We start from the raw sequence: 23,454 nt of genomic DNA, 5'->3' as shown, positions 1-23,454 counted from the left end.
ATATTAGCTAGCAAATAGTTATTATTGCCTATATTGAAGTGGAGAGCCCCTTATCTAGATCACTGCTTTTAACTCGCTCCGCTGCCCACCGTCTCTCCCTCTCCTCCCTCCTCCACCGCGCCGCAAACCTCCTCTGCACCCAAGGCCCAGCAAGCGCCATAATCTGAACAACAACACAAATCGTAAAGGCAACACCCACTCCAACCCCCTGAATCATCGGCCTGATAAAGCTCGTCCCCCCGGCGGCGAACAAACATCTTGCAAGATTCAGACTCGCGCTCGCAGCGCCGCTGCGGTCCGGGAAGACATCGATTAGATATGTCATGATGAGACTCTGCGTTGAGACGGCCGTCCAGCCGGTTATGAATGTTGAGATTAGGGGGATAGCAAGGGGCACTGTGTTCGGGTATTGGATTGTCCAACCGAAGAGGAGGATGGAGAGGCATTGGGTTAGGGAGAAGAAGGGGATTAGGCGGAGGCGCGCCTTTTCGAGGGGGAAGTTATCCTCTCGGTCCCTATCTCTGTTGGAGTTGGACTGTTCAGGTTCAGACGACGCTTCTGCATCATACTGAGTCTTGACCCGCCGAAAATCCGCGTCGAGTATCCTCCCCGTGATCAGCGTCCCAGTCGTAGACCCCACCCCGTTCGCGATAAACGTAAGTCCAATCTCGATCTCGGAGAGCCCATAGCGCGTCTTGAACAGCGAGGACATGGCCGTGATGCTCATCTGCCAGACTGCGTAGTATACCGCGAGGAAGATGATGATTGGCGTGGAGTGGTTGCTCAGGAGCATGCGAAGGGGGCCAAGGAGATCAATTCGTTTGCGCTCGGCGAGAGCAGAGGTAGACGGTGTATCTTGCCAAAGGATTGTAGTTGTATTTTGGTACGCGACGAGCGGATACTTGGTTACCGGATTGCTCGGTGTGCGACTTCCATTTCCAACGCGCGCCCTCAACGTCTCCGGCAAGAGAACAACCAACAGACCAAGAAATACCCCGCCATAGATCGCCAAAAACCAGAAAATCGCCCTCCACCCTAACCGCCCCGCAATCCCACCCCCAATAACCGGCCCGACGGCAACAGGAACAAGCAAACCCGCCTGAAAAACACCCATATACCCACCCCTCTCCGCCCGCGTGGTGATATCCCCGATAACCCCGGACCCAATGGCAATTGTACTTGCGCTCCCAGTACTCTGCAGACAGCGGAGCGTAATTAGCGCCGCGTAGTTTGGAGCCAGGGCTAGCCCGATGCAGGCGGCGATGAATATGAGGAATGTGCCGATATAAGCTGTGCGTCGCCCATACACGTCGGAGACGGGACCCCAGAGGCTCGGGGCAAGACCTTGAAAGATTAGGTAGGTTGTTACGGTCAAGTTGATGAGCTCGAGGGAGACGGAGAGATCGGAGGCGATTGTGGGGAGGGCGGGGAAGTAGATGTTCGAGGCGAAGCCGGAGACTGTAGTATGTTAGATATTATATAACTTCCTTCTTGAAAATGGCTTTGAAAGTATATGGAAGGAACGTACATGTCGCTGCTGTTGAGACAAGAGCGATGATCAGCCATTTCTGGCGTTTGTCGAAGATGCTAAAGGGGGGTTCTTGTTCTGGAAGAGAGGGGCTTGTTGCATCCGGTTGGGTTTGGTTATGTACTTCTTGGGAAGCCATGATGGATTGTAATTATTAAACTTAATTATCGACAAAGTTGCTGGAAGCATGGGATATAAGTAGTGACAGTCCAGGAATTAGCCTCCCTCAACTCCGGTGCCTTTCGGAGTTGAGATGTGGGTCTTGGCCTCCCTGCACTGTGACCACAACTAACAACTCCGCCAGGTACCGTTCCTAAATAAAAGAAATAAGGATTCCAAGTCGTGTTAGGAGAGACCAAAATGGATTTCATTCCTCTTACCCATCTTCGTCCTTACTTTTGCCACTACCTTTCACTCCCTACCTCTACCAGCCATGGCACGCTCAACCAACCCCGTCACATCAATCCTGAACCTCGACCTAATGACGTCCCAGTCAACGCCGTAACAGACACATCCGAGGGGCAAGCATTCATTAACAACTGGAACACATGGATATAACTCCGTGCATGCTAGGACACCGCGGCCCCTAGCTTGGCGCGATCTTCTCAACCAATCCGAGGTTGCACCAGTCTCCCTTGTCGCGAACCTAAATACGCCCGTTCGGTGACCCGCCAGGGTGCACATGCTACACATATTGATGGGCGATTTACGGTTGATGAAGCGTGTGGGAAAATCATCGTAAAGAAGACAAGGTGGTCTGCGACGGAGGGGAATGCCACTGGGCAGATTCTGAGCCCGTGGGAGGTGAAGACTGTTATCATTGTGTGTATCATGTGCTGCCATACTTGATACCATTATGGCCGCGTCAGCGTTGAAGGGAAGCTACCGGGCTCTTCTAGAGTGGCTTAACCCCCGCTGGCGTTGTCATGGCCGCTCTTCGATCTGGTCTTTGAGGTGTATGGCATCCGGGACAACGTACTCGAGGTTCCTGACACAGACGCGGTTTTGCGGATCATGCTAGAAGGTGTATGCCTAAGATGGGACTTAGGGTTATTTCGCTTGAGGTGGCGCTGCAAGGGTTAGAGCGCCCGTAACGGATTTTCCCATTGTGGCTCAAGTATACTGTACAGTTCAACAAACTATTCTTCATTCAATTACAAATAATAGTCTAACGGGAGATTTACAGTGCTAACCATGTCCTCAGGATGCTATCCGCCTACCTACCCCCAAACAACAAACTTCGGCTCAAACCCCTTTCCTGCATTAACAGCCTTCTCCAACGTGTTCCCCTTCGACAATCTCACCACGTTCTCCGGATACAGCTTCCCCAGCACCGCTGAAGCAAGAATTCGCTCGTCCGCCGAAATAACATGGAATCCCCCTTTGTCCGCAGTGACAAGTCCAGATCCTGAAGCCAAGAGAATATCGTGGGCCGTGTGCACGATGCTCGGCACATCAAGCTCCCCGGATTCACCGGCCTCGTATGAGTACCTGTGTCCGCGGGCAACCTGGCCGACATCGACGGTTGCGTGCTGGCCGTTTTCGAAGGAGAGTCGGAGGTTCAGCTGGGCGACGGAGGGAGACGGTGTCTCGGACGATTGTACTTCGAGGGACACCTCTTTCAACCCTGAGGACGTGGTCCCAGGGAAGCTGGTCAAAGAAGGAACCACATCCCCAACCGGGATTTCCGCCTTCGGCGCATCGTAGTAATCCGGAAACTCATACTCGAACAAGATCTCCCCGTGCGAGGGATCAACATGCGCAGGGATATACTGCAGAAGATGCAGTGGCCGAGCCTCATCAACGAAGACAGCCGGAATGACCAGTCCAGATGCATACTGGAACCCATATCCACCGGTCGCAGTTCCCGTCTTCGAAAGCCCTGGCGCAAGGAGCGCCTTCGCCAGATCATTGACCGAAACCTGCGTAACCTGCTTTGTGAACAGCTTCGCCATGAAACTCTCGCGTGGCCCCTCCATGTGTCTTAATCCGCGACCCGCGCCGCTAATGGGGATCAGGACCTCCTCATAGTTGTAGAATGGGAGCAGCGCATCGCGAAGCAAAACCATCTGGTGCATGTACTCGTTGTACAGCTGCATCAGATGCGGCTTGCTGCGGCGCCCGAACATGAGGTCCACATTTTCCGGTGTGAGCAGGTGTCCTTCGCATCGACTTCGGAGGACAAGGTCGGGGTCAAAAAACGGCTTCTGGTTTTCTTCCGATGCCCATTTCACAAGATGTTTCCCAATCCGCCGTGCCTGGTCACGAATTTCGCGGCGGCTCGTACCCGGGACGTGTTCGGGGAATGGGAGGGAGGACTCGCGGGTGTCTGTTGACAGGATTGCGGCGATGTTGTCGAGGAGTTGAGCGCGTGGCTTTCCCGGGTTGGATACTGGATCGGGGTCTGGTAGTAGATGGTGTAGGACTGTGTCGAGGAGCGGTGCGAAACCCTGGACGAGTTGGCGTGGGGTGTACACGCCTGGGTGGAGGGTCCATTCCTTTGTCGTAATCTTTGCGGCCGGGTAGGGAGGAGTGATGGGAGTGATCGACTTTCCAACGATGAGATTGCCGAGGCGATAGATGGACGATTTTGTGGCTGTCATTGTGGTCGGTAGAGTATTCAGATCGTGAGTATTCAGATCGTGAGTGACGTCTTGGTGAGGCGTAATGCTCTGGACGAGAAGCACTTGAGCGAGCCTCAGCAGTACAAATAGTCAGGCTTTCAGAGGCATTATGACAAATGTCGGATTGATTTGAAATTCTGAGAAACCTGCGAGAAACCCGGAGATGATGTTGGAATAAAGGCATCTCGGAGCAAATTGGACATGTCCATCCAACTCCGACGGCGGGTTCGGACCGCCAATCGGACTTGTATGGCCCTTATAAATGCCAAATCACCAATCCTGCTTAGCCCATATTTCGATATTATTTATTGAAAGTATTCTCCCAACGATCTGCGTTCCAAAGTTTACGGTTCCCCGGCGTTTGGCTAATCACATCCCGCCGGGGAGCGATATGCGATCAGCCATGAACGTCCTACCCGAATCAGCAGATCTCAGATCGACAAACACCGTGAATCATCTTGATGTCTTGGCTGTTAACTGAGAGTAAATTTCCAGGATCACCGAGCAGGTACTGCCGCAGGCACTGGCAATCAGACAGGTTCGGCGTCCTCTGCGGTGAACTTACTGGACATCAATGTTTGATTTGTACTGCTTTTTTTCCTTTTTGTTTGACAGATGAAGGGGCTGGAGGATGAACCCTATTGTTACAGCCTGCGAGCGTTTGCTTTACAGTTTCTAGATAGCGTCTTATTACCGCGAGCTGAAGTCTATTGTTATTGATATTTCACCAACCTAAGAAACATCACCCTGCCTAGTCTCGTGTTTATAATGGACTTAGATAGGACCGATAATGCACTAATCACCTAAAACCCGCGTTTGATAGCATCAACCCGAGACTGAATGGCAGCCCTGAACCAGCCAATGGGACCCGCCTGCTCCCACCCATGGGGCAAGCCAGGGTGTACATGCATCTCAACCTCAACCCCAGCTTTGATCAGCCTGTGTGCGTACGCCATATCTTCTTCTAGAAACAGATCAAGCGTGCCAGTATCGATGTACGTCGACGGAAGGCCGCTCAAATCCTGCACTCGCGCCGGGACAGAGTTTTGCGGGATCCCAGAACCATCATGCTTCCCCGCTTTCCCCTGGCCAAAGTACGCCTTCCAGATCATCACGCTGTACTCTTCCTTCCAGAGCAGGAGGTCCCTGCGAGGGTCGTCTTGCGTGCTCGGGACACGGTCGTCGAGCGTAGGATATATCAGAATCTGCTTGGCCAGCGGTGGGCTAAGCTGGCGGTCGCGCGCATTCAGTGCGGTGCTCGCAGTCAGAAGTCCACCCGCACTATCACCCATAACGACAAGCTTCGATGCATCAACGTTGAGGGATTCGGCGTTCCGAGAGACCCACGCTACCGCAGCATAGCAATCCTCCATGCTCTCGATCGCCGAGTACTCGGGTGCAACGCGATAGTCCACCGAGAAAACAGGATACCCGAGCTGCTCGGAGAGATACGCCGTCAACGGTGCGTACATGGCCGCGGATCCGGAAACCATGGCTCCACCGTGGATATATACCACCGCAGGCAGCGGGGTATCGGACTTGATGGCCGCTTCGGAAGCGAAGCGGGTTATGTCCACCTTGGCGGCATCGTAGCTTGTGGTGCTGAACCTCTCTTGGCGAATGCCTTTGGCGACCGGATATGCGCCCGAAATGGCAGGCAGAAGCGCGTTGTTGAGAGCTCGGATGTCGTATACGTCTTTGGGTCTTGGGGCGGGCTGTTTGAGGGCCTCTTGCATAACAGCGTAGAACTCCGGATCAAACTTGTGACTGCTCATTTTGATGTGCGTGGAGTAATGCTCCTTGTTATCGAGGGGGGATTGTGTTGTGATGTGGACAGAGTAGATGAACCAAGCCAGTCGTCGCCTTTGTGAATTGGAGCCTGTGACCAAGACAATGACCAGAAGATCTGATGAATGGTGACGATGATGTGAATAATGAATTGCTCTCGGGGTCTGGGGGGAGCCCTTTATATCTTTGGCGACGGACCCGGATGAGCTCTCTGCACGTCGGCGGCGGATCAGCATCTTCCGCGGAATACAAGGATCCGAGCAACTTCCCGCACTACAGCAATGCCACACATTACACCATTTCAATAACGAGTATACGCAGCTATGTGGGGCTTGACATTAATACTACGTACTCTGGGGGGCTACCTCTCCAAATAAAAGGACCGGCGTCCTGCCTTGTCGTCATTCGCTCGATGGCCAAATCCTGGCTAAGGAGCACAACTGTTGGCGGGAGCAAGACATATAGCTGCGACTACCATTCGGCGCGACCATGACTTCGACAGGAAAGCATGAGCTTGGGTACCGAGGATCTCATGGTGGTGATTGAATTTTTACTCTATAAACGCGAGGCAGACGAGAGAAAGGATTTGATGGGTATTGAACTATCATGTACCAATATAGAGGCCGCAGCGCCGTAGCTGTGCGTGGTACTATCTACATGTCGAGTCCAAAAAGAGTGTCAAACGAGGGAAACCTGTCAAAGTTTTGCAGCAATGCCCCATAGAAATCGTCATCAAGCACTGGTGAGTTCCCGCCCAAAGCACCCGGGCTGCTGAAGGCGCCGGCCAGTTGTGGAGCAACGCCAAAACTCCTCATAATCGGATCAATGTCAAAGCCAGATGAGGAGGCGCCATCCGCAGCCATGACCGCTTCTGCGCCAGCCGGCGCCAAGGGGGTGTCACCGCAACTGCCACCTCCACTGATATTATCGGCCTCGGTGGAATGCGTGGCTTGTGTCAGGACGCATTCATCTACTTTCAATCGCCTCATGAGGTCTTTGAGGATCTTAAGGCTGCGCCCGGATGCGTGGCACATGATCTGATGCTCATGAAGGAAGTCCAGACAGTTTCGTAGGCTGTTGTGAGCCTGCGATCCAGGGGGTCTCTGTGCCGCTATGCGCAGGTGGATGGTCGCACTGACGTAAACTGCATAGGACAGTGCGTACGGCGCAACCTTTGCACAGAACTTGTCGGTGTATTGCCGTAGCAGAGCATCTGTGCTCGAGGCTGCAGCTGCGCAGACGGCGAAAGACTCGCTCGCCCGTGGCTGGCCGGCCACCCGAAGGTGGCCGTCAGATACGAATGGTCGATGCAGTAACGTGATAACCGAATTGTATAGTGCCCTTCCGGACTCTGAGTAAACTTCTAAACACGGATGGGAGGGTTTGCAACTCACAGCAACGAGATTGTATGCGGTAGAACTGGCGCGTTCTCAGTACCTTCTAATAGGCCAGCGAGATGTGTCGGTAGGCCTTTTCTCCAGGCCTTTAAATCCTCATCCAGAGAGTCGGACGTGCGAAAAAGGTCATTGGGATCTTTCCGAGCGCTGCTCTCAGCGTATATATGGAAAAGAACGCGATCCATGATGACACTCAGCTTGCAAAGTTGTTCAAACGTGGACACGCCATACCCCGGGCAGCCAAGCGATGTAGGCTCTGCAGCGTAGCCAACTGTGCTGAAGGGCTCAAGCTCCTCAAACTCATCTAGAAACTGTATTGGTACACTGTTGTCATGTTCTCGCAGACGCGCGGGCCGCCCTTGATACACCGATTGGAGCTTATCGGTTGCTGTTTGTAGAGTCATTCAGTGTCCGCACAGCAGGAAAGAGGAGCGGCAGATGACGTACCAAAGGCAGACCAGAAGAGTCGTCGATGGGTCTCAACTTCACCAGCTGGGCGAGACCAAGTAGCTTGTTCATCGTGGCCCTCGGTGTGAAGGCCGAGGTCCATGATCATGTTGACCGCAATACCCGAGTAATGCCAGGAAAGGCTTTTCTCGTCACACCAGGAGAACAACGTATCTGAAACGAGCAGAAGAGCTTGAATTGTGGTTACCTGGCTCTTGAACAGCAGCTTCGTCTCCGGGTCATGCAGGTATTCCTCAAACTTGCGCCGAAATTCGAATCCCATGGTACAGTTGTCCGCAGCATGGCATCGGGCGGCTATGGTTCCCTCCAAGCCTGATGCCGCTGCCCGGGAGAGGTAGTCCGACGCAGAGAAGTAGATGGCATTGAGGAGTAGCTTGGAGAACGATGGCCCGTTGCACGCCATGTCTCTCAGAAAAGCGGGCCGATAGACAATCGAGCCAGAATGATGTTGGCGGTTCCAGAAGATTGTTAGTAATTTCAATCCTAATTCAGGCTCCACCCCATCAAAGTCGAGTTTCCCCGAGCTTATATTAATCATCTCCATTTGTCCTAAGCAGATCGCGTCAGTCTCCTTGTCCAGTTGTACCGGAGCCTCCGTACATACTCTGTCTTGTTGTTTCCGCTAGGAGCTGGCACTTTCTGTAGTCAACCTTTGCCACGTCAGGTCCGACCACGGCCGCATTTATTGGGCAAGTCTCGTCAAACATCGCGCTCGATGGGCCGTGGAATCGGCTCTCTTGATCAGGTTGTGAGGCATCATGGCGGGACACCCTGTGATTGGAATATCGACGGTAATGCCGCCGGACGGGAGCTGCCAAACCTGGCTCATCGAGAACAATTGCTGTTTCCTCGACCAAGTCCTCCCGAGGAGAACAAGTGCGTGCGTTACCGGCAGCCGGAACCTGCTCCACGCTTTCCGTCTCCCGGTCAAATGGTCGATCAGCGCTCCGCTGTCCAGACCCTTGAGACAACCGGCGCAGTCTTGCGTTCTCCTCCTCTAGCTGTCTAATCCGAGAATTGGAGGGCCTTTTGATCAAAATTCAGTATTTATTGGCTAGGTCCATGTTCGTATAAATGCGGGTTGTCGACGTACCTTGCTTGCCTAACTCTCGCTGTGTAGGTACACTGCTTCTCATAAGACTGGCAGTTTCCGCATCGCGGCGAGATGTTGTCGCACCCCAGCTGGAGCCATTAGTATGGAGACTTCACGGGATTATATAGAGTGTAATCATCAGGGCGATCTGAGGGGCTGCTATACCTTCCTCCGCCGACAAAAGTCACAGGCGGCGGCCACGCGTTTCCTGCGCTTCTGAGCTAATAACCGAGTTGCTGAGTCCATTGTCGCAAAATTCGTATCCAATGTGGCTCTACAGGGTCACTGGTGTCACGGTTATGGCAGTTGTTGTGGGCGCTCGCGACGTGTAGCGCAAGGAAGGAGAGGCAGTGAAGACGGGCTGAGAAGGGGCGGAAAAGCCAGTGCGACGGAACAGAATCTTCCGGTTTATGGCGTCACTGCCGGGCCCCAAGGAGGAATACGCATACGTACCTCTCTAATCTCAAGCGCTCAGCGGGCTGCCAGCGCCACGAAACAAGACATTGATGGAAACTGCTTATCTTGTAGATTCTAAATAACGTTTTGGGATTTTCATGTTTCAGCTAAACACTTTTGGCTAACACCGGCCCCTGGCTAGAAAGGGGTGCGGTGTTGAAACCGACAGGCAATACGATCAAGTACCTGGGCGAGAACAGGTGAGACCCTTAAAATACAGGTCTTATTTACAGGTCTTATTGTCTCCGACAGTAACTAGCTACTTCATATAAGGCAACATAGTCTCAGCCGAACGTTTCATCAGCTCCGTGTAGTAGCTTTCGGACAGCAGGCCTGATCCGTGGTCAATGATAAACTGCAACTGACCAGGCGTAACATCAGTAACCTCCTTCTCCAGCTGGTCTTGGCCAAAGTTGCCCACTGGTGTGCGGTCGATGGGGGGCATGAACTCGACAGCGACTCCCCCGTCATATCCCGTCTCAGCCAGAACCGACATGATCTTGGGCCAGTCAAAGGATCCATCGCCGGGTGCAAGGCGATTGTTGTCAGCGACGTGGACGTTGGCAATGTGTCGGCCACACGCCCGCATTGCAGCATACATATCACGCTCCTCCAACGCCAAGTGAAAGACATCAAACGCAATCCCGCAGTCGTAGCCAACCTCTCGCGCGAGAGCCAGGGCCTGGTCGGTTCGGTTCAAAAAGTATGTCTCGAACCTATTAAGTGGCTCCAGTGCGATTCTGACGCCCTTTTCCTTGCCAAAGGCCGCCACTTCGCGCAGACCCTCCACGGCCCACCTCCATTCGTTCTCCGGTGTAGACGTGGGTACCAGTTTGCCGACGGTGGACGGCACAACCGTGACTATTTGGCCTCCGAGGCCAGCCGATAAGGCGACGACTTCCTTCATGTACTTGATTGTGTCCTTTCGCTGCTCTCCGTCCGAGGCGATCAGATCTCGGGAGCCGTACTGTGTTGTGACTGCGCCCCAGCACTTGATGTTGTACTTGGCAAGCAGTGGGCGAACTTCTGCGACCGAGTAAAGAGCAGGTTCACCGGCGAGCTCGATGCTGGAGTATCCGAGGCGACTGATGCGTTTGAGCGTTGTCTCCAACGGCTCTGGTCGCATCCAAGTATGTGTTGACAAATGCATGTTGACGATAGATAGCGAAAAGGTATAAAAGTTCGCAATTTTAATTCTCTGCGGAATATGTATGTCGTCGAGGATATCCGTGATGAATTACTTCTCATCAGAGCGATGTTAGGGTTTTGTACTACAGACGACCTCCTGGCGGATTTGCGGTGTCCCGCGGAACATGTGGTTCCGTCGTCTCCACGACTCTCATGCCAGGTTTGCAATAATACTAGGGACTCGTGGCTTCTTGGCGTCTGCACACAAAGTGAGGCAGCTGAGTCACTACGTAGTTAACTACCATACTAAGGGCCAAGCTATGCGCTTATTAGGAGCCTTACTAGGGGCCTCGCTGAAGGCCTGGGTGAGAGCTTTGCGAAGGACCTGAGGGCCTGCATAGTTGACTACTTAAGGATTTTAGTCAGCCCATGGGCTAACTAAGCCTGCGGATATCTTTCCTCTCCATGAAGGGTCCTAACTTTCAGCCTTAATCATTATTCTATCCTTATTCTTGTAATTAGACTATTGGAATAAGTCTATTCTCTATTATTATTGCCTTTCACACTATTCAAAACCTTCGTAAAGGCCAAGGACTGTATAGTGAAGACCAGCAGATGACCACCACGAATCCAACCTCGCCGCTTACAATATCTCAAGTATTTGTTGTGTGGCAGAGGTTTTTCATATTCCTTGCTCCTCACTCCGACAAGCACGGTAATATCGATCAGAACTCCGCCCAAATAGCCGCTGGCCATCTAATATTCAAGAGGAGGCTTTAATCATTACAGAGATGAGAAACTCGGGAAATATACATCATAATTCTCGCCCAAGCCGCTCACCCCATGGAAAGCCCACGCATTTAGATACTGAAACGATTGAAATCATTACCACGCCACCTGTCAACTATCCCAGGACCTTGTGGCGTAGAAGCGAGTCCTCTATAATTTGAAATTGCAACTCACAACGTCAAGCCTCTTCGACCCTAGTTAACAATCAGGCAGCCGTGAAGTCACACACGCAGGCGCGGCTCGCACTCGTTCCATGGTTGAGAAACAAGGCTTCGGAATGGTGGGTAAAGCTTGGGAAAGCTTGGTTTTGACAGCTGCCTAGAATCTACCGTGGTTCGACCCTCCCACGCCCAAACATAATTGAACTTTATTTCCTCGGATGTCATAGAGCTTGTTTGATTGGTTCTCCAAGCAAATCCGCCCATATATAAAAAGGATGACGCGGCGCGTGAGGGTAAACGGCGCCCCTAGCCTCCAGGGCGAATGTACAGAATGAAGACCGAAACGCGCAGTCCAGCGAAACCGACCCCGAGGTTGTTTGAGACAGTGGCTCAGTCGCTGGCCAACCAGCTTCCGAGTCTGAGCAATGCGCCTCCTTGCTGTGCCTCCCTGGCAGATCGTCAGCGGAACAGACATTGCTTGCTTTCTAAAGAATGTTGGTCAAGTTCCACCGCAAAGTTCGCACCGGGTTCTGCCAGTGGTAGCATCGGCGATGAGACGCTTGTTGGAACCATATCGGAGTCCGACACGCAACCGGGTCGTGAACCGTGCAATGGATCGATTCGCTGGAGCTCGGAGAGTTCCGTGTCGGTTTGGGAAGCGGTACATGGGGTAGAGACACATGAGGTTGTCGAGGGTCTGGCCGCACGCTATGGGAGGGTCTCCAACATGGTGATCCTCGATCGGAGCTATCGCACCTTTGTGAACAAGGCCCGGACGGCCGCGCTGCTGTACAAAGTGGTGAATCATGTGGCTGTGGTCAGCGGGGACCCCCTGTGCGACCCAGACCTCTTCGGCGAGATCCTCGATGAGTTCAAGGCGTACCGGAAGAAGCACCACTGGCGACTCGCTTTTGTGGGCGCCAGCGACATACTAGCCAAGTATGCTCGTCAACGGCACTGGAAGACAATACACTTCGCCACGGAGCGCGTGCTCAACCCAATCACCAATGACGTCCTATCAGAACGAAGTGGCAAGCGGATGATTGTCCAACACAAACAGCTCCTCGACCCAATCAAGGGCGGGATCAGTTTAGGAGCCTATATGCCGGCATACGGGCAAGACCAGCGCCTCCAGAGCGAACTAGTAGCCATGTACAACGCATGGTGCCAACAACGGAACCAAACCAGGACCCCCAGGGCCTTCATCACGGTCTATAACCCATTCGACTTCCCCAACCTGATGCTCTACATTTACACCCAGGCGGCCGACGGGTCCCCCAACGGGTTCGCCGCGCTTCGCTGGATGGGCGCGACGCAAGGCTACCACATCGACCCCTGCATCGCAGCCCCGAACTCACCCAAAGGAATCACCGACTTGTTGGTCTTCGCGGCAATGGCCCTCGTGAACCAGCTGGGCTGCCCCTACCTTAGTCTGGGATGTGAGCCGCTTGCAGTCCTCGACGAGGTCACGGGGATGTCACCCACGGTTGAGAAGCTCGTACGCTCTATGCACACCGCCATCTTTCAGCGACTACCGATCAGTGGGAAAAAGGCGTATCACGACAAGTTTCGGCCTGACGAGGACCAGGAGTCAAAGCTGTATCTGGTGTTTCCGTCCGGTGGGCTGGCGCTACTCCAGCAGCTGGTTGCCGTTACCCACATTGCCAATATCAGCTTTCGCAGGCTTTTCCGCGCTAAAGCTAGTTGACAGTCGGAGGGGGAAAATTCATATGTGGGCGGCATGCTGGCTATCAGGGTAGCTGGTGGCTAACGACCAATACTCGGGGACGACCAGTGACATGGCCATGATCATACAATTCAAGCCAGGAGATTCTAGGTCGCGTACAAATCTAGAATTTACTTCAGAAACAGTGCTCACCGACGCTCTAGACCTCGATCCAATTCCAGGCGAACTACCTCCTATCCGGAATACTGTATGCTGACAGACCTAGTTATACGCCCGGGGTGCGGCGTCGGCGGGAACGACCAGTTCGAACCAATCAAGCGAGTGGGCTCGCTGCGAGGAATCAGTCGCGTTTGATTGCCTTCGCACGTTCCAGGCCCCCTGGGAACTCCCTGTAGGCTTTGCGCAGGCCATGAGCGGGCAGTTGCAGGATGCGATCCTGAGGAATGTCGAGTTCGTTACACACACCGATGACCTCGCGATGCAGAACTGTGATCGTCACGACCGGGCGTGGCCGACGTGGGAGTGGGGGCGGGAGGATTAGGCTATGGTGCAGGTGGTTGGGGAGTGGTTGAGGGGTTGGAGGGGATGCACGCCGTGTCTTCAGCGGGTGATGCTGCAGATGGAGTATGTTGATCATGATATCGGTCAATGGAGCGCAGACACAAGGGAGCAGCTTAGAGAGGGTGGGGCAAGGTTTGGCGTTTTTGTGGATATTGTTTGTTTATAAGCAACCGTGACACTCAAGGACTTTACACTATCTTCCTTTCCAACTCGGTATATAAACAAGCCTTTACCATCAGCGTATCCCGAACCAACCCCTACCACGCCTTTTGGTCAAGGCGGCACCCGTACCTTCCATCTCATCATCGCTTGCAAATCCAATCCCCGTACTCCTCCTGGCGAGCTGCGCCACACGTTCAGCACGGCGGCTCTGCAAGAACGCCCACGAAGCGACCCCTGCAACAACAGCAACCGTGAGAGGACCGGTGACAGCCCAGTAGATCCAGAAATGCTTGTTCGCGACGTTGTTAATTGAGGTTTCGGACCAGTTAAAGAGGGGCATTGCAAAGAATATCTGGGAGGCGGTATGATTAGCGTACTCAGGCTCAAGTCTATGAGATTGTTGTTGGTAGGATCCATCTTCGGCTGTCGCGATGTCCTGTGAGCCACTGTAGAGCTCCCCAGTGTACTCAAGAAGGAGTGACATTGTATGGAAACAATCCCATATAAATGCAGATGATGAACAGGTTCGATGGAGAGGTTCGATGAAGATGAAAAGGTTCTCATGGAGGGTGGTATCCCTTCGCGCCTTCCCTTGCACCCCTATTGGACAAGATGTCGCTGCCTGAGGCTACAAGCCACGTGTCCGCTGTCATCTCTGCGCCTAGATACATGGCTTCGTCTACGTATATATATCCTAATCACAATGTCTCCTATCTCGCCTGCTCCGGCTCGCTGAGACGAGCTGTGGCAGAGCTCCAACGAGTAGGTTTTCTGAAATGGTGGAGTTCTCAATCCAAGGACACTATATATATTTGATCAACAACCCACCGCGAACGCCAACATAACACCAATTGAAACAACTTTAAGAGCCCCAAAACCACCAAAAGACTCTATGATGTATTATAAGTGAATATTATGCTGGTCATAGAGCACAGTCAAGCCACTTCATTACTCCATATAGACCTCCGTTTGGACTTCCAAATGCTTGACAAAGGTATTATTCCTCGTGGCATATGGAGAACAATCCCCTTTCCCCGGGGGACTGATCTAGAGACGGCGGCCCAATTTCCCCGACAACTCGGCGTTTGACAGGACCGACCACCGACCAGATCAATCGAGAGATGCTTTTGCTGGAGCTGACGCAGAGAAATATGCACAACCCCCGAGGACATAACTGAGCTTACCATCCCGAAAACAAGAGGTATCGCACCAATCCCGTCTTAAGCCCCCCTTCATAAAGAAACGTTGTCAAAATCGCCGTGCACAGATCTCCATCTCGTGGCCTCGCCTTGTCGGGACTCCCCGAAATGCACGGCTTATGCCTCGGGAATCTGCACAACGGCATTTGGTTCTCCACTTTCTGGGCACAACTCCCGCTTCGTCGTAAACTAGCGCTGGAATACGCACGCCCCGGACATCGAATTGCCTCGAAGGTCTCGACCAAAGCTTGACCCGTTCATAATCGGGATAATCTCCGCATAAACAGAGACTGGCCCCGTCGGGTAATTGTCTTATTGGTCGAACAGGCTGCGAAATCGTGCATTATTTCGCCCAGATCCGAGCGGAGTGTATCCGATGCGGATTTGGTTGGGCCATGGGGCAGTTGGAGATTTGAGGGGTGAATTTAAGGAGGTGTCGTGCCACTCTAGCCAAAATGCTTCGAGAACTTTCGGATTGAAACCACCACCACAGGATTGAGACGGATCGGAAATGTCTTCGCAGGGCGATGTCGAGCAGGGCGAGAAGGGGGAGACTGTCAGCGATGTCGTCGCTCAGGAAAAGGTCGATTGGGATGGGCCCGATGACCCTGAGAACCCGATGAACTGGACGAACAGGAAGAAGATGCAGCAGTTGGTTCTCATGGCGGCCAACACATTCATCACGTACCTCTCCCACCTTTTCTTGTCGGTGAATGACCGCAGCTGACAGTGGCAGACCCCTCGCCTCCTCAATGTTCGCCCCCGGCATCCAAGACGTGATGCGCGACTTCGACGTCACAAGCTCGATGCTCGCCTCGTTCGTCGTCTCCGTCTTTGTCCTCGGCTACGTCGTCGGCCCCTTTATCATCGCCCCCGTCTCCGAGCTGTACGGGCGCGTCCCCATCTACCACGCGTGCAACCTGCTCTTCCTCATCTTCACGATCGCATGCGCCGTCGCGCAGGACATGCCGCAGCTGATTGTCTTTCGACTACTCGCCGGTGTCGCGGGCGTGTGTCCGCTGACGATCGGATCGGGGACGATTGCCGATATGATTGAGAGCGAGAAGCGCGCAGGGATCATGGCCGTCTGGGCGATGGGCCCGATCCTCGGGCCGATTGTTGGGCCTGTGGCTGGTGGGTTTCTGGCCGAGGCTGAGGGGTGGAGGTGGGTGTTTTGGGTTATTGCCATCACAGTATGTTCCTCATTCGTAGCTTGTGTGTTGCAATGCTAACCTTTCTGGGTAGACCGCCGTCGTGGCCATCGGCTGCCTGATCACCTACCGCGAGTCGTACGCGCCCGTCCTCCTCGAACGCAAAGCCGCGCGCCTGCGCAAAGAAACTGGAAACACATCGCTGCGCTCCATTCACGACACGGGCCGAACACCGCGACAGGTCTTTGTCGACGCCTTTACGCGCCCCGTCAAGCTCCTCTTCCTCAGCCCCATCGTCTTCCTCTTCAGCCTCTTCGCCGCCGTCTCCTACGGGTACCTGTACCTCATGTTCACGACGCTCACGAGCATCTTCGAGAACCAGTACGGATTCTCTCCCTCACTCGCAGGCCTCGCATACCTCGGGTTCGGCGTCGGCAGTCTCCTAGGTCTAGTAATCAGCGGCGTCGTCGGAAACAAAATCGCAACATCACACATCCAAAAGGGCATCTTCCGCCCCGAATCCCGCCTCCCGCCCATGCTCTTCGGCGCCTGGGCAATCCCCATCGGCCTCTTCTGGTACGGCTGGTCCGCCGAGGCCAAAACCCACTGGATCGTGCCTATCATCGGCACGGCTGTCTTCGCCGTCGGCCTGATGACCGTCTTCATGGCCGCAAACACGTACCTCGTCGACTCGTACCTGCTGCACGCGGCGTCTGTGACGGCGGCCAATACGGCGCTGCGCAGTCTAGCGGGAGCGGTCCTCCCGCTGGCGGGGCCGGCCATGTATGATGCGCTGGGATTGGGCTGGGGGAATTCGTTGCTGGCGTTTATTGCGCTGGTTATGTGCGGCTGTCCGCTACTGTTTTGGAGGTATGGGGAGTTGATCAGGACGCATCCGCGGTTTCAGATTCGGTTATAGATTTCCTTTTGGATTTGTTTTGCAGCCCCCTTTTTCTCCCCCCTTGCATCTCACCATGTGGGTGGTTGGTGGGTCGATCCCTTTCTTGCATTGCGTCGCATCTTGATTTCTGCATGGACAAGTCAGAATTGCATTTTGTAAATAAGCGCCAGCATAGCATCGATAAAAATTCTCGGATCCCGGCACCGTCTCCTTAAGTACTTTCCCCTGAATATATACGCATACGCCTCATTTAACTAACGGCCGCAAGCGCATGCCCCAATCTCAATTCCGCGCCGGCGTCAGCTCCGCCGAGTCCTTTCAACGCTCACCTCAGCGGCGTGTAACATGACTGGACCGAGCAGCGCCCGAGGAGCCGAAGCGGGCGGGGTCAGAGGAGGCCTCGCTTGAGGAGTAATACATAAGAGAGCGGAGGCTCACATCATCGTCACATTCATTCCTTCTCGGATCTCATTTTATCTTGGCCCTTAGCTTGTGAAAGAGACGCAGGGAGTTGGATGTGAACATGCCGACCGAGATGATCTTTGAGCCTGAGCGGCGTGTCCCCATCCCCGCGACCGATATCCTCACGTATCTCTTTTCGAATCCGAAGTATGATGTGGATAAGCCGGTATGTTTTATTTCTCCCTGTTGCTAGTGCCAGTCCTAGTGACGTGTCCTATGCGATTCTTCATGTTGGTGTTAAACGTCTTCTGCAATGCATCCACACCCGACCCCACCCACATCCACATCCACACCCACACCCCGCAAAATGAAGCTTGAAACAATCTGGGGATTCTGCAGCCAATTACGGCGATTTTGCTCACTAATGAAACTGTAGGTCTACATCGACGTCGCGAATCCATCGCGGAGCATATCCCAAAACCAGGCGCGCACAATCATCCGACAGCTCATCGCCGGCTTACGCGCATGGGGCGTCAAGGAGGGCGATTGCGTGGCGATCCATTCGTTTAATGATGTCCGTCGCCGATTTCCCATCGAATTATCCCGCCACGAGCAGTTTATCGATGACATACTGACATGCGATAGATCTACTACTCAATGCTCGTCCTCGCAATCGTGGGCTGCGGCGGCGTCTACACAGGGACAAACCCAGCGTACACCCCGCACGAACTCGCCCACCACTTTCGCGCCGCGGAAACCCGCTTCGTCATCTCTGAGCCGGAGATCCTCGACCCGATCCTGATCGCCGCAAAGGAAGTGAACATCCCAGAATCCCACATCCGCATCTTCAATACACAACAGGACCAAACCATCCCACCCGGCCGGGTGTCATGGACCGAACTGTTCAACCACGGCGAAGCCGACTGGATCTCCTTTGACGACCTCGAGCGCGCGAAGCGCACACCCGCCGCGAGGCTGTTTAGTTCGGGTACAACGGGCCTCCCCAAGGCCGTGACGAATACGCACCACAATCTCGTTGCGCAGCAGGAGGTTGTGTTCGAGGTGAATCCGCGCGGGTACGAGGCCAGCCGCGTCATTGCAATCCCGCTCTTCCACGCCGCCGCCGCCCCCAGCACGCACTTTGGGATCCTCAAGGCCGGACACACGATCTACATGATGCGCCGCTTTGATCTGCCCGTGTTCTTGCGGACGTTTGAGAAATATGCCATTACGGACCTGACCCTCGTCCCGCCTATTGCGATTGCGATCCTCATGAGCGAGCTCACGCATTCGAGACCGTTCCTTAAATCCGTGCGCATGGCGAGTTGTGGAGCTGCGCCGCTGGATAAGGATGTCCAGGCGCGGATCCAGAAGCTTCTTGGACCCGGGGCGCCGTTCACGCAGGTCTGGGGGATGACCGAGACGAGCTGTATCGCGACCATGTTTCCGTATCCGGAGGATGATGATACCGGGAGTGTGGGGAGGTTGGTACCGAATGTAGAGGCCAAGTATGCTGTGTCCCCTTCCTCTCCTCGCGGTTATTCTTACAGCAATAATCGGGCTTGGTGCTGATGCATGAGAACAGGTTGATCAACGACGCCGGCGAGAATATATCCGCCTACAACACCCGCGGCGAACTCTGCGTCCGCGGACCGACAATCACACCGGGGTACTACAAGAACCCCTCCGCAAACGCCTCCTCCTTTGATAGCGATGGCTGGTTCCACACGGGCGACATTGCGTACTGTGACGGGGAGACGAAGAAATGGTACATTGTCGACCGGAAAAAAGAACTCATCAAGGTCCGCGGGTTCCAGGTTGCGCCGCCCGAGCTGGAAGGTGCGCTGCTGTCGCATCCGGGAATTGCGGACGCGGCTGTGATTGGGGTTCGGGATGTCAGTGTTGGGGGTGGGGATGGGGAGTTGCCGCGGGCGTATGTTGTTCGAAAGCCGGGGGAGGCGGGGCAGGCCCTTGATGAGGAGCAGGTTAAGGGGTACCTTGCGGGGAGACTCGCCAAGTACAAGGCTTTGACGGGGGGCGTGAGGTTTGTGCAGGCGATTCCGAAGAATGCCAGTGGGAAGATTCTCAAGAGGGTTCTGCGCGAGGACGCGGAGAGGGAGATGAAGGTTGGGGTGAATAAGGGGAAGCTGTAGCCTATACAGATCTACTACAATAGAGATGCGGAAACGTGAACTTGAAATGAGTATTATATTCATCAATCCCCTAAATTCTGCAACGCATCCATGAAATTATTAAACGCGTCCGGTAAACTCGTCCCGTTGGACGCCTGCCCAATCTCCCCCAGCACATCCCCAATATTCACACCCCCAACCTCAAAATCAAACAACGACCCCAGATCCAGGCTCCCCAGCGTATCAATGAACCCCCCAAACAGCTCGCCGAGATCCACATTCTGAATCAGACTCCCGAACCCTTCGAGGAGCGCGCCCCAGTCTAGACTCGAGAAGATGGCGCCCAGGTCGAGGTTCTGGATTAGCGGAGCGATGCTGTTCAAGATGGCGTCGAGGTCGAGGTTTGAGAGGAACTCGCCGAGGTCGAGATTGTCGAGCACAGGCTGGATCTGCTCGTAGAGCGCGGCCCAGTCGACGCTGGTGAGGATCGTGTTGAGGGTGTTGGCGAGCTCCGCCCAGTCGATGTCGCCGAGCATGCTGGCGACACTCTCAAAGAGACTGCCCCAGTCGATGCTCTGCAGTAGCCCGGCAATATCGAGGTTCTGCAGGAACGCGCCGAGATCGAGTTGGCTGAGGATACTCCCCAGCGCATCAACGACCTTCCCCCAGTCGATACTCTGAAGCAGCCCATTCAAATCCACGCCCTCGAGCAGCGAGCCCAGATTCAGATTATTGATAATATCCCCGACACTCCCAACCAGCGAGTCAAAATCCACCCCGGCAAATAAACTCGCAAAGTCAATCTTGTTGAGAATCTCCGTCACGGCCTCAATGACACCCCCCGAATCCTCGCCGAAGAACTCACCCACCGTGTCGAGCAGGATCTTCACGATGGGGACCCGCGCTGTGATCGTAAGATCATTCAGCACGCGCTCGAAATACCGAATGTGTTCGCCGTTGAACATCGTCTGGTTGCCGGACGCCGAGAGCTCGATTTCGCCGTTGCGCAGGGCCTCGGTTTGGCTGGATAGAATCGCGCCGATGTTGGCCAACGCCGAGTTTATGTCTGCTTTTCCTGTGAAACCCACGCTGTTGTTGCCCGGGAGGAGGGTTACATCGGGGAGGAGGGCTGTCCCGAGGATTATCGAGCCGGATTTGAGGTTTAGCGTTACGTTGCCCTGTGATTTTGTTAGTTGAGCTATATAGACGGACGGGGAGGGCCAAGGTACCAGGGCGAAGGTGACGACGGAGTGGTTGGGCAGTGTCGCCCGGCCGCGGAGGTTCGTGCCATCTTCGCGGGCAGGGAGGAGGAGGGCCGCTTCGTCGATGGAGAAGCCGCTGAGTTGATCGAGGCCTTTTCACTCTGTTAGCAAAGAGAACCAACCCAGAAAGACGGTTGAGGACAGACCATTAATCTCAACATCCTTATCAAGGGTAATCGCCGCCTTGATGGCCCCAAGATGCCCCGTCGTCTTGCCAATCGCCGACATGGTGAACCGCTGCGAGTAGACGGCCTTGGAAAGCGTCTTGACAAACTCATCCTCGTCGAGAATCGGCGTGTTCTCGCTCGTCACGCTGATGTTCGTCTTACCCTTGACCTTGTAGCTCGGCACAGGGACATTGAGGTAGTTGATCTCTGGATCCGAGTCCCGGTTGAACAGGCTCAGGTTGAATGCGTCGAGGCGCACACTCAGGCCTAGTGGGATCGTCAGCCCCGTGTCGAGGGTAAAGGTGACATGGCCCGGCTTGGGATTTGTGATGTGGGCCGCGTAGACGGGGAGGTCTGTGTCGTCGACGATGCGTTGTGCGATGGCGGGGATGGCGACGAGGAAGCTAGCACGCCAGATCAGCTATGGCACATGCTAAACAGTGATAGGGAGGATCATACAAGACCGGCAAGAAAATCGCCAGAAAGATAATGCCCGCGAGCAAATAGCAGCACCAGAAGCGGGCCAGATGTTGCTTGAGCCGCTGGCGCCTCTTCGGCTTCTCCTCGCCGTCGCCGCCAGCCACGGCTTCAACGTGCTCGATCTCTGTCACTGTCCCCATCCCGGTGCCGGCCGGCGCCTTGGACTTGGACCTGGAACTGGGTCCCATGTCGAGCTCGCCTCGATTCGACCCTAGGGCCCGCTTCTCGGCCATTCGGGCCTTGTACGCATCACCCACCGCCATACTGCGTGTGTGGTGTGATTACAGAGGCAGGCAAGACGAGTGGCCTGACAGTCACAAGTCACAGGTAAAAGGGAAGAAAGGGGGAGACACTCGGTGGGGTAGACGTGGGCGGACCCTGGCTTGATCAGGCCAGGACGGGGTTATTATATTAAGCTGGGGAAAAGGCTTGACTCGAGTTCTCTATGATTGCGAGGGGCGTTTGCGCTCCCAAGATAACTATCCTTGCCTGACATTGGCCTCGTGGGCAAAATGTGGAGGATCGACTTCAACCCCGCCATCATTCATGGCAATCGAATTCGCCCCTCGAGTGAGACTCGACCAGACTCGTCGAATCTCGACAGCTTTTGTTACGGTAATCGTCGCGATTCTGACTCGCCCTGACGAGTCGACAGTGGCAGCCAGTCACGCAGCGCCCGCAGCGCCAATCAGGGTCTCAACGCGGGCGGCTGCCCGGTCCGCGGCTCAACCCCTACGGAGATACACATCTGATGCCGCTGGGGGTCCCATTGTCTGATGTTATCGTGATGGGGGAGAGGCCCATTTTATATCTCGCGTCGTGCTCAGATCTCGACTAACGAACCCCCCCCTGGGTTTTTAGTCTACTCCTTTAGGCAGTTATACTAGTTCAGGCCAGTCCCAGTCGTGACTACAGTCCAGCCAACATGTCGACCTCGTCCGCGTCCGGCACAGAAAAGCCCAACGAGACCGACCTCATCGTCGCGGCGCTCGAAAACCCTCAGCACATCCAAAAGGTCGTCTCCGAGGCCCTCATCCTCGGCGGCGGGGCCGCCGCCATCCTGCTGCAGGTCGCGCACCCCGTCGTGGCCAAGGGCGTCGACTACCACAGCAGCTTCGCAACGCGACCGGTCGACCGCCTGCGCACGACCATGACCTACGTCTACAGCATGCTCTTCGGCACCCCCAAGGAGAAGAAGAAGATCATCGAGCTCACACACCGCGCGCACGCCACCGTCAAGGGCGCCGACTACACGGCCGACGACCCGGGCGCGCAGCTCTGGGTTGCGTCGACGCTGTACGCCGTGGGCATTGATCTGTACGAGCAGGTGTTTGGCGTGATGGACGAGGAGACCGCCGAAGCGGTGTATCGCGAGTACGTGGTTCTCGGGGCGTCGCTGCGCGTCCCCGTGGAGATGTGGCCCAGGACCCGCGAGGCGTTCTGGATCTACTGGGACGAGCAGCTGGCGAGCTTTGAAATCACCGACGAGGCCAAGCACGTGGCGCAGGAGCTGCTGCATCCGAAATTGCCCTTTTACTTCAAGGCGCTGATGCCGACGGTGAGGCTACTAACGACAGAGCTGCTGCCTCCGCGACTGCGCGAGGCGTATGGGTTGAAGAGTACCAGGGGGCGCAGGGCGCTGTACAAGTCGACGATGGCGATGACCAAGGCGACGTACCCGTTTGTTCCCCGGGCTATCCGTACGTATCCTGTCAAGTACTATATGAAGGACATGCGCAAGCGGATGGCAAAGTATGGCGAGTCGCAAAGGAAGATTTAGTGATGTCGGCGGTGGTTTCGGGTTGAGTGGGTAGAGGGTGTTGTTCCTGTCATGTTAATTACTAGATTGTCATCTCTTACAAAGTACGTTTATTCATGTTTCTCACTCGTCAACAACAGTCGGGTCAGCAATTCCGAA

The 23,454-nt window shown here is 54.7% G+C and overlaps 11 protein-coding genes across 11 annotated transcripts; 5 read left to right on the top strand and 6 right to left on the bottom strand.

Annotated features, from left to right (window-relative positions):
* Nucleotides 1-28: 28 nt before the first annotated feature.
* BJX68DRAFT_279838 (putative MFS multidrug transporter) lies at nt 29-1,668 on the bottom strand (the record flags this gene model as incomplete). The annotated part of the gene is made up of 2 exons (XM_071048811.1): nt 29-1,458; nt 1,529-1,668. Coding segments are annotated over 2 exons (1,570 nt in total), but the record flags the coding sequence as incomplete, so codon positions are not given.
* Nucleotides 1,669-2,653: 985 nt separating this feature from the next.
* Nucleotides 2,654-4,195, bottom strand: BJX68DRAFT_249058 (uncharacterized protein). Its single transcript, XM_071042036.1, has one exon. It carries the CDS (start codon nt 4,129-4,131, stop codon nt 2,749-2,751), a length of 1,383 nt encoding a protein of 460 aa, XP_070892950.1. The 5' UTR covers nt 4,132-4,195; the 3' UTR covers nt 2,654-2,748.
* A 760-nt stretch (nt 4,196-4,955) lies between these two features.
* On the bottom strand, nt 4,956-5,927 carry BJX68DRAFT_272653 (alpha/beta hydrolase; the record flags this gene model as incomplete). Its single annotated transcript, XM_071047249.1, has 1 exon — nt 4,956-5,927. One exon carries the CDS (start codon nt 5,925-5,927, stop codon nt 4,956-4,958), a length of 972 nt encoding a protein of 323 aa, XP_070892949.1.
* Nucleotides 5,928-6,516: 589 nt separating this feature from the next.
* Nucleotides 6,517-9,225, bottom strand: BJX68DRAFT_249057 (transcription factor domain-containing protein). Its single transcript, XM_071042035.1, has 6 exons — nt 9,064-9,225; nt 8,899-8,987; nt 8,410-8,831; nt 7,785-8,354; nt 7,335-7,725; nt 6,517-7,281 (listed from the first exon to the last, which is right to left on the bottom strand). Exons 1-6 carry the CDS (start codon nt 9,142-9,144, stop codon nt 6,594-6,596), a joined length of 2,241 nt encoding a protein of 746 aa, XP_070892948.1. The 5' UTR covers nt 9,145-9,225; the 3' UTR covers nt 6,517-6,593.
* A 2,538-nt stretch (nt 9,226-11,763) lies between these two features.
* On the top strand, nt 11,764-13,140 carry BJX68DRAFT_259272 (uncharacterized protein; the record flags this gene model as incomplete). Its single annotated transcript, XM_071043672.1, has 1 exon — nt 11,764-13,140. The coding sequence occupies one exon, from the start codon at nt 11,764-11,766 to the stop codon at nt 13,138-13,140; it is 1,377 nt and encodes a 458-aa protein (XP_070892947.1).
* Nucleotides 13,141-13,915: 775 nt separating this feature from the next.
* On the bottom strand, nt 13,916-14,326 carry BJX68DRAFT_272650 (uncharacterized protein; the record flags this gene model as incomplete). The annotated part of the gene is made up of 1 exon (XM_071047248.1): nt 13,916-14,326. The coding sequence occupies one exon, from the start codon at nt 14,324-14,326 to the stop codon at nt 13,916-13,918; it is 411 nt and encodes a 136-aa protein (XP_070892946.1).
* Nucleotides 14,327-15,455: 1,129 nt separating this feature from the next.
* BJX68DRAFT_249053 (MFS transporter) lies at nt 15,456-17,271 on the top strand. The gene is made up of 3 exons (XM_071042034.1): nt 15,456-15,725; nt 15,778-16,234; nt 16,287-17,271. The coding sequence occupies exons 1-3, from the start codon at nt 15,553-15,555 to the stop codon at nt 17,109-17,111; spliced, it is 1,455 nt and encodes a 484-aa protein (XP_070892945.1). The 5' UTR covers nt 15,456-15,552; the 3' UTR covers nt 17,112-17,271.
* Nucleotides 17,272-17,616: 345 nt separating this feature from the next.
* BJX68DRAFT_272648 (acyl--CoA ligase) lies at nt 17,617-19,648 on the top strand (the record flags this gene model as incomplete). Its single annotated transcript, XM_071047247.1, has 4 exons — nt 17,617-17,721; nt 17,932-18,069; nt 18,141-19,003; nt 19,081-19,648. The coding sequence occupies 4 exons, from the start codon at nt 17,617-17,619 to the stop codon at nt 19,646-19,648; spliced, it is 1,674 nt and encodes a 557-aa protein (XP_070892944.1).
* A 62-nt stretch (nt 19,649-19,710) lies between these two features.
* Nucleotides 19,711-21,799, bottom strand: BJX68DRAFT_279834 (DUF3712 domain-containing protein; the record flags this gene model as incomplete). Its single annotated transcript, XM_071048810.1, has 4 exons — nt 19,711-20,805; nt 20,857-20,981; nt 21,036-21,460; nt 21,516-21,799. The coding sequence occupies 4 exons, from the start codon at nt 21,797-21,799 to the stop codon at nt 19,711-19,713; spliced, it is 1,929 nt and encodes a 642-aa protein (XP_070892943.1).
* Nucleotides 21,800-21,941: 142 nt separating this feature from the next.
* On the top strand, nt 21,942-22,706 carry BJX68DRAFT_249050 (uncharacterized protein). Its single transcript, XM_071042033.1, has one exon. It carries the CDS (start codon nt 22,083-22,085, stop codon nt 22,311-22,313), a length of 231 nt encoding a protein of 76 aa, XP_070892942.1. The 5' UTR covers nt 21,942-22,082; the 3' UTR covers nt 22,314-22,706.
* On the top strand, nt 21,942-23,353 carry BJX68DRAFT_279832 (oxygenase MpaB family protein). The gene has a single exon (XM_071048809.1). The coding sequence runs from the start codon at nt 22,462-22,464 to the stop codon at nt 23,314-23,316; it is 855 nt and encodes a 284-aa protein (XP_070892941.1). The 5' UTR covers nt 21,942-22,461; the 3' UTR covers nt 23,317-23,353.
* The last annotated feature ends 101 nt before the right edge of the window (nt 23,354-23,454 follow it).

Source organism: Aspergillus pseudodeflectus (assembly GCF_044049435.1).
Source record: "Aspergillus pseudodeflectus strain CBS 756.74 chromosome Unknown BJX68scaffold_86, whole genome shotgun sequence".
Classification (NCBI taxonomy): domain Eukaryota; kingdom Fungi; phylum Ascomycota; class Eurotiomycetes; order Eurotiales; family Aspergillaceae; genus Aspergillus; species Aspergillus pseudodeflectus.
This window is presented reverse-complemented; position numbering and strand designations above follow the sequence as displayed.

What these genes read in the sequence shown, in the direction of transcription:
- BJX68DRAFT_249058 (XM_071042036.1), bottom strand. Translation starts at nt 4,131, where the DNA reads ATGACAGCCACAAAATCGTCCATCTATCGCCTCGGCAATCTCATCGTT.
- BJX68DRAFT_249057 (XM_071042035.1), bottom strand. Translation starts at nt 9,144, where the DNA reads ATGGACTCAGCAACTCGGTTATTAGCTCAGAAGCGCAGGAAACGCGTG. An exon ending in AGCGGAAACAACAAGACAGA is followed by an intron (nt 8,355 to 8,409) that starts GTATGTACGGAG and finishes CGATCTGCTTAG; the next exon opens with GACAAATGGAGATGATTAAT. An exon ending in CCGCATACAATCTCGTTGCT is followed by an intron (nt 7,282 to 7,334) that starts GTGAGTTGCAAA and finishes AGAGTCCGGAAG; the next exon opens with GGCACTATACAATTCGGTTA.
- BJX68DRAFT_249053 (XM_071042034.1), top strand. Translation starts at nt 15,553, where the DNA reads ATGTCTTCGCAGGGCGATGTCGAGCAGGGCGAGAAGGGGGAGACTGTC. An exon ending in GCGGCCAACACATTCATCAC is followed by an intron (nt 15,726 to 15,777) that starts GTACCTCTCCCA and finishes TGACAGTGGCAG; the next exon opens with ACCCCTCGCCTCCTCAATGT. An exon ending in TTTGGGTTATTGCCATCACA is followed by an intron (nt 16,235 to 16,286) that starts GTATGTTCCTCA and finishes CTTTCTGGGTAG; the next exon opens with ACCGCCGTCGTGGCCATCGG.
- BJX68DRAFT_249050 (XM_071042033.1), top strand. Translation starts at nt 22,083, where the DNA reads ATGGCAATCGAATTCGCCCCTCGAGTGAGACTCGACCAGACTCGTCGA.
- BJX68DRAFT_279832 (XM_071048809.1), top strand. Translation starts at nt 22,462, where the DNA reads ATGTCGACCTCGTCCGCGTCCGGCACAGAAAAGCCCAACGAGACCGAC.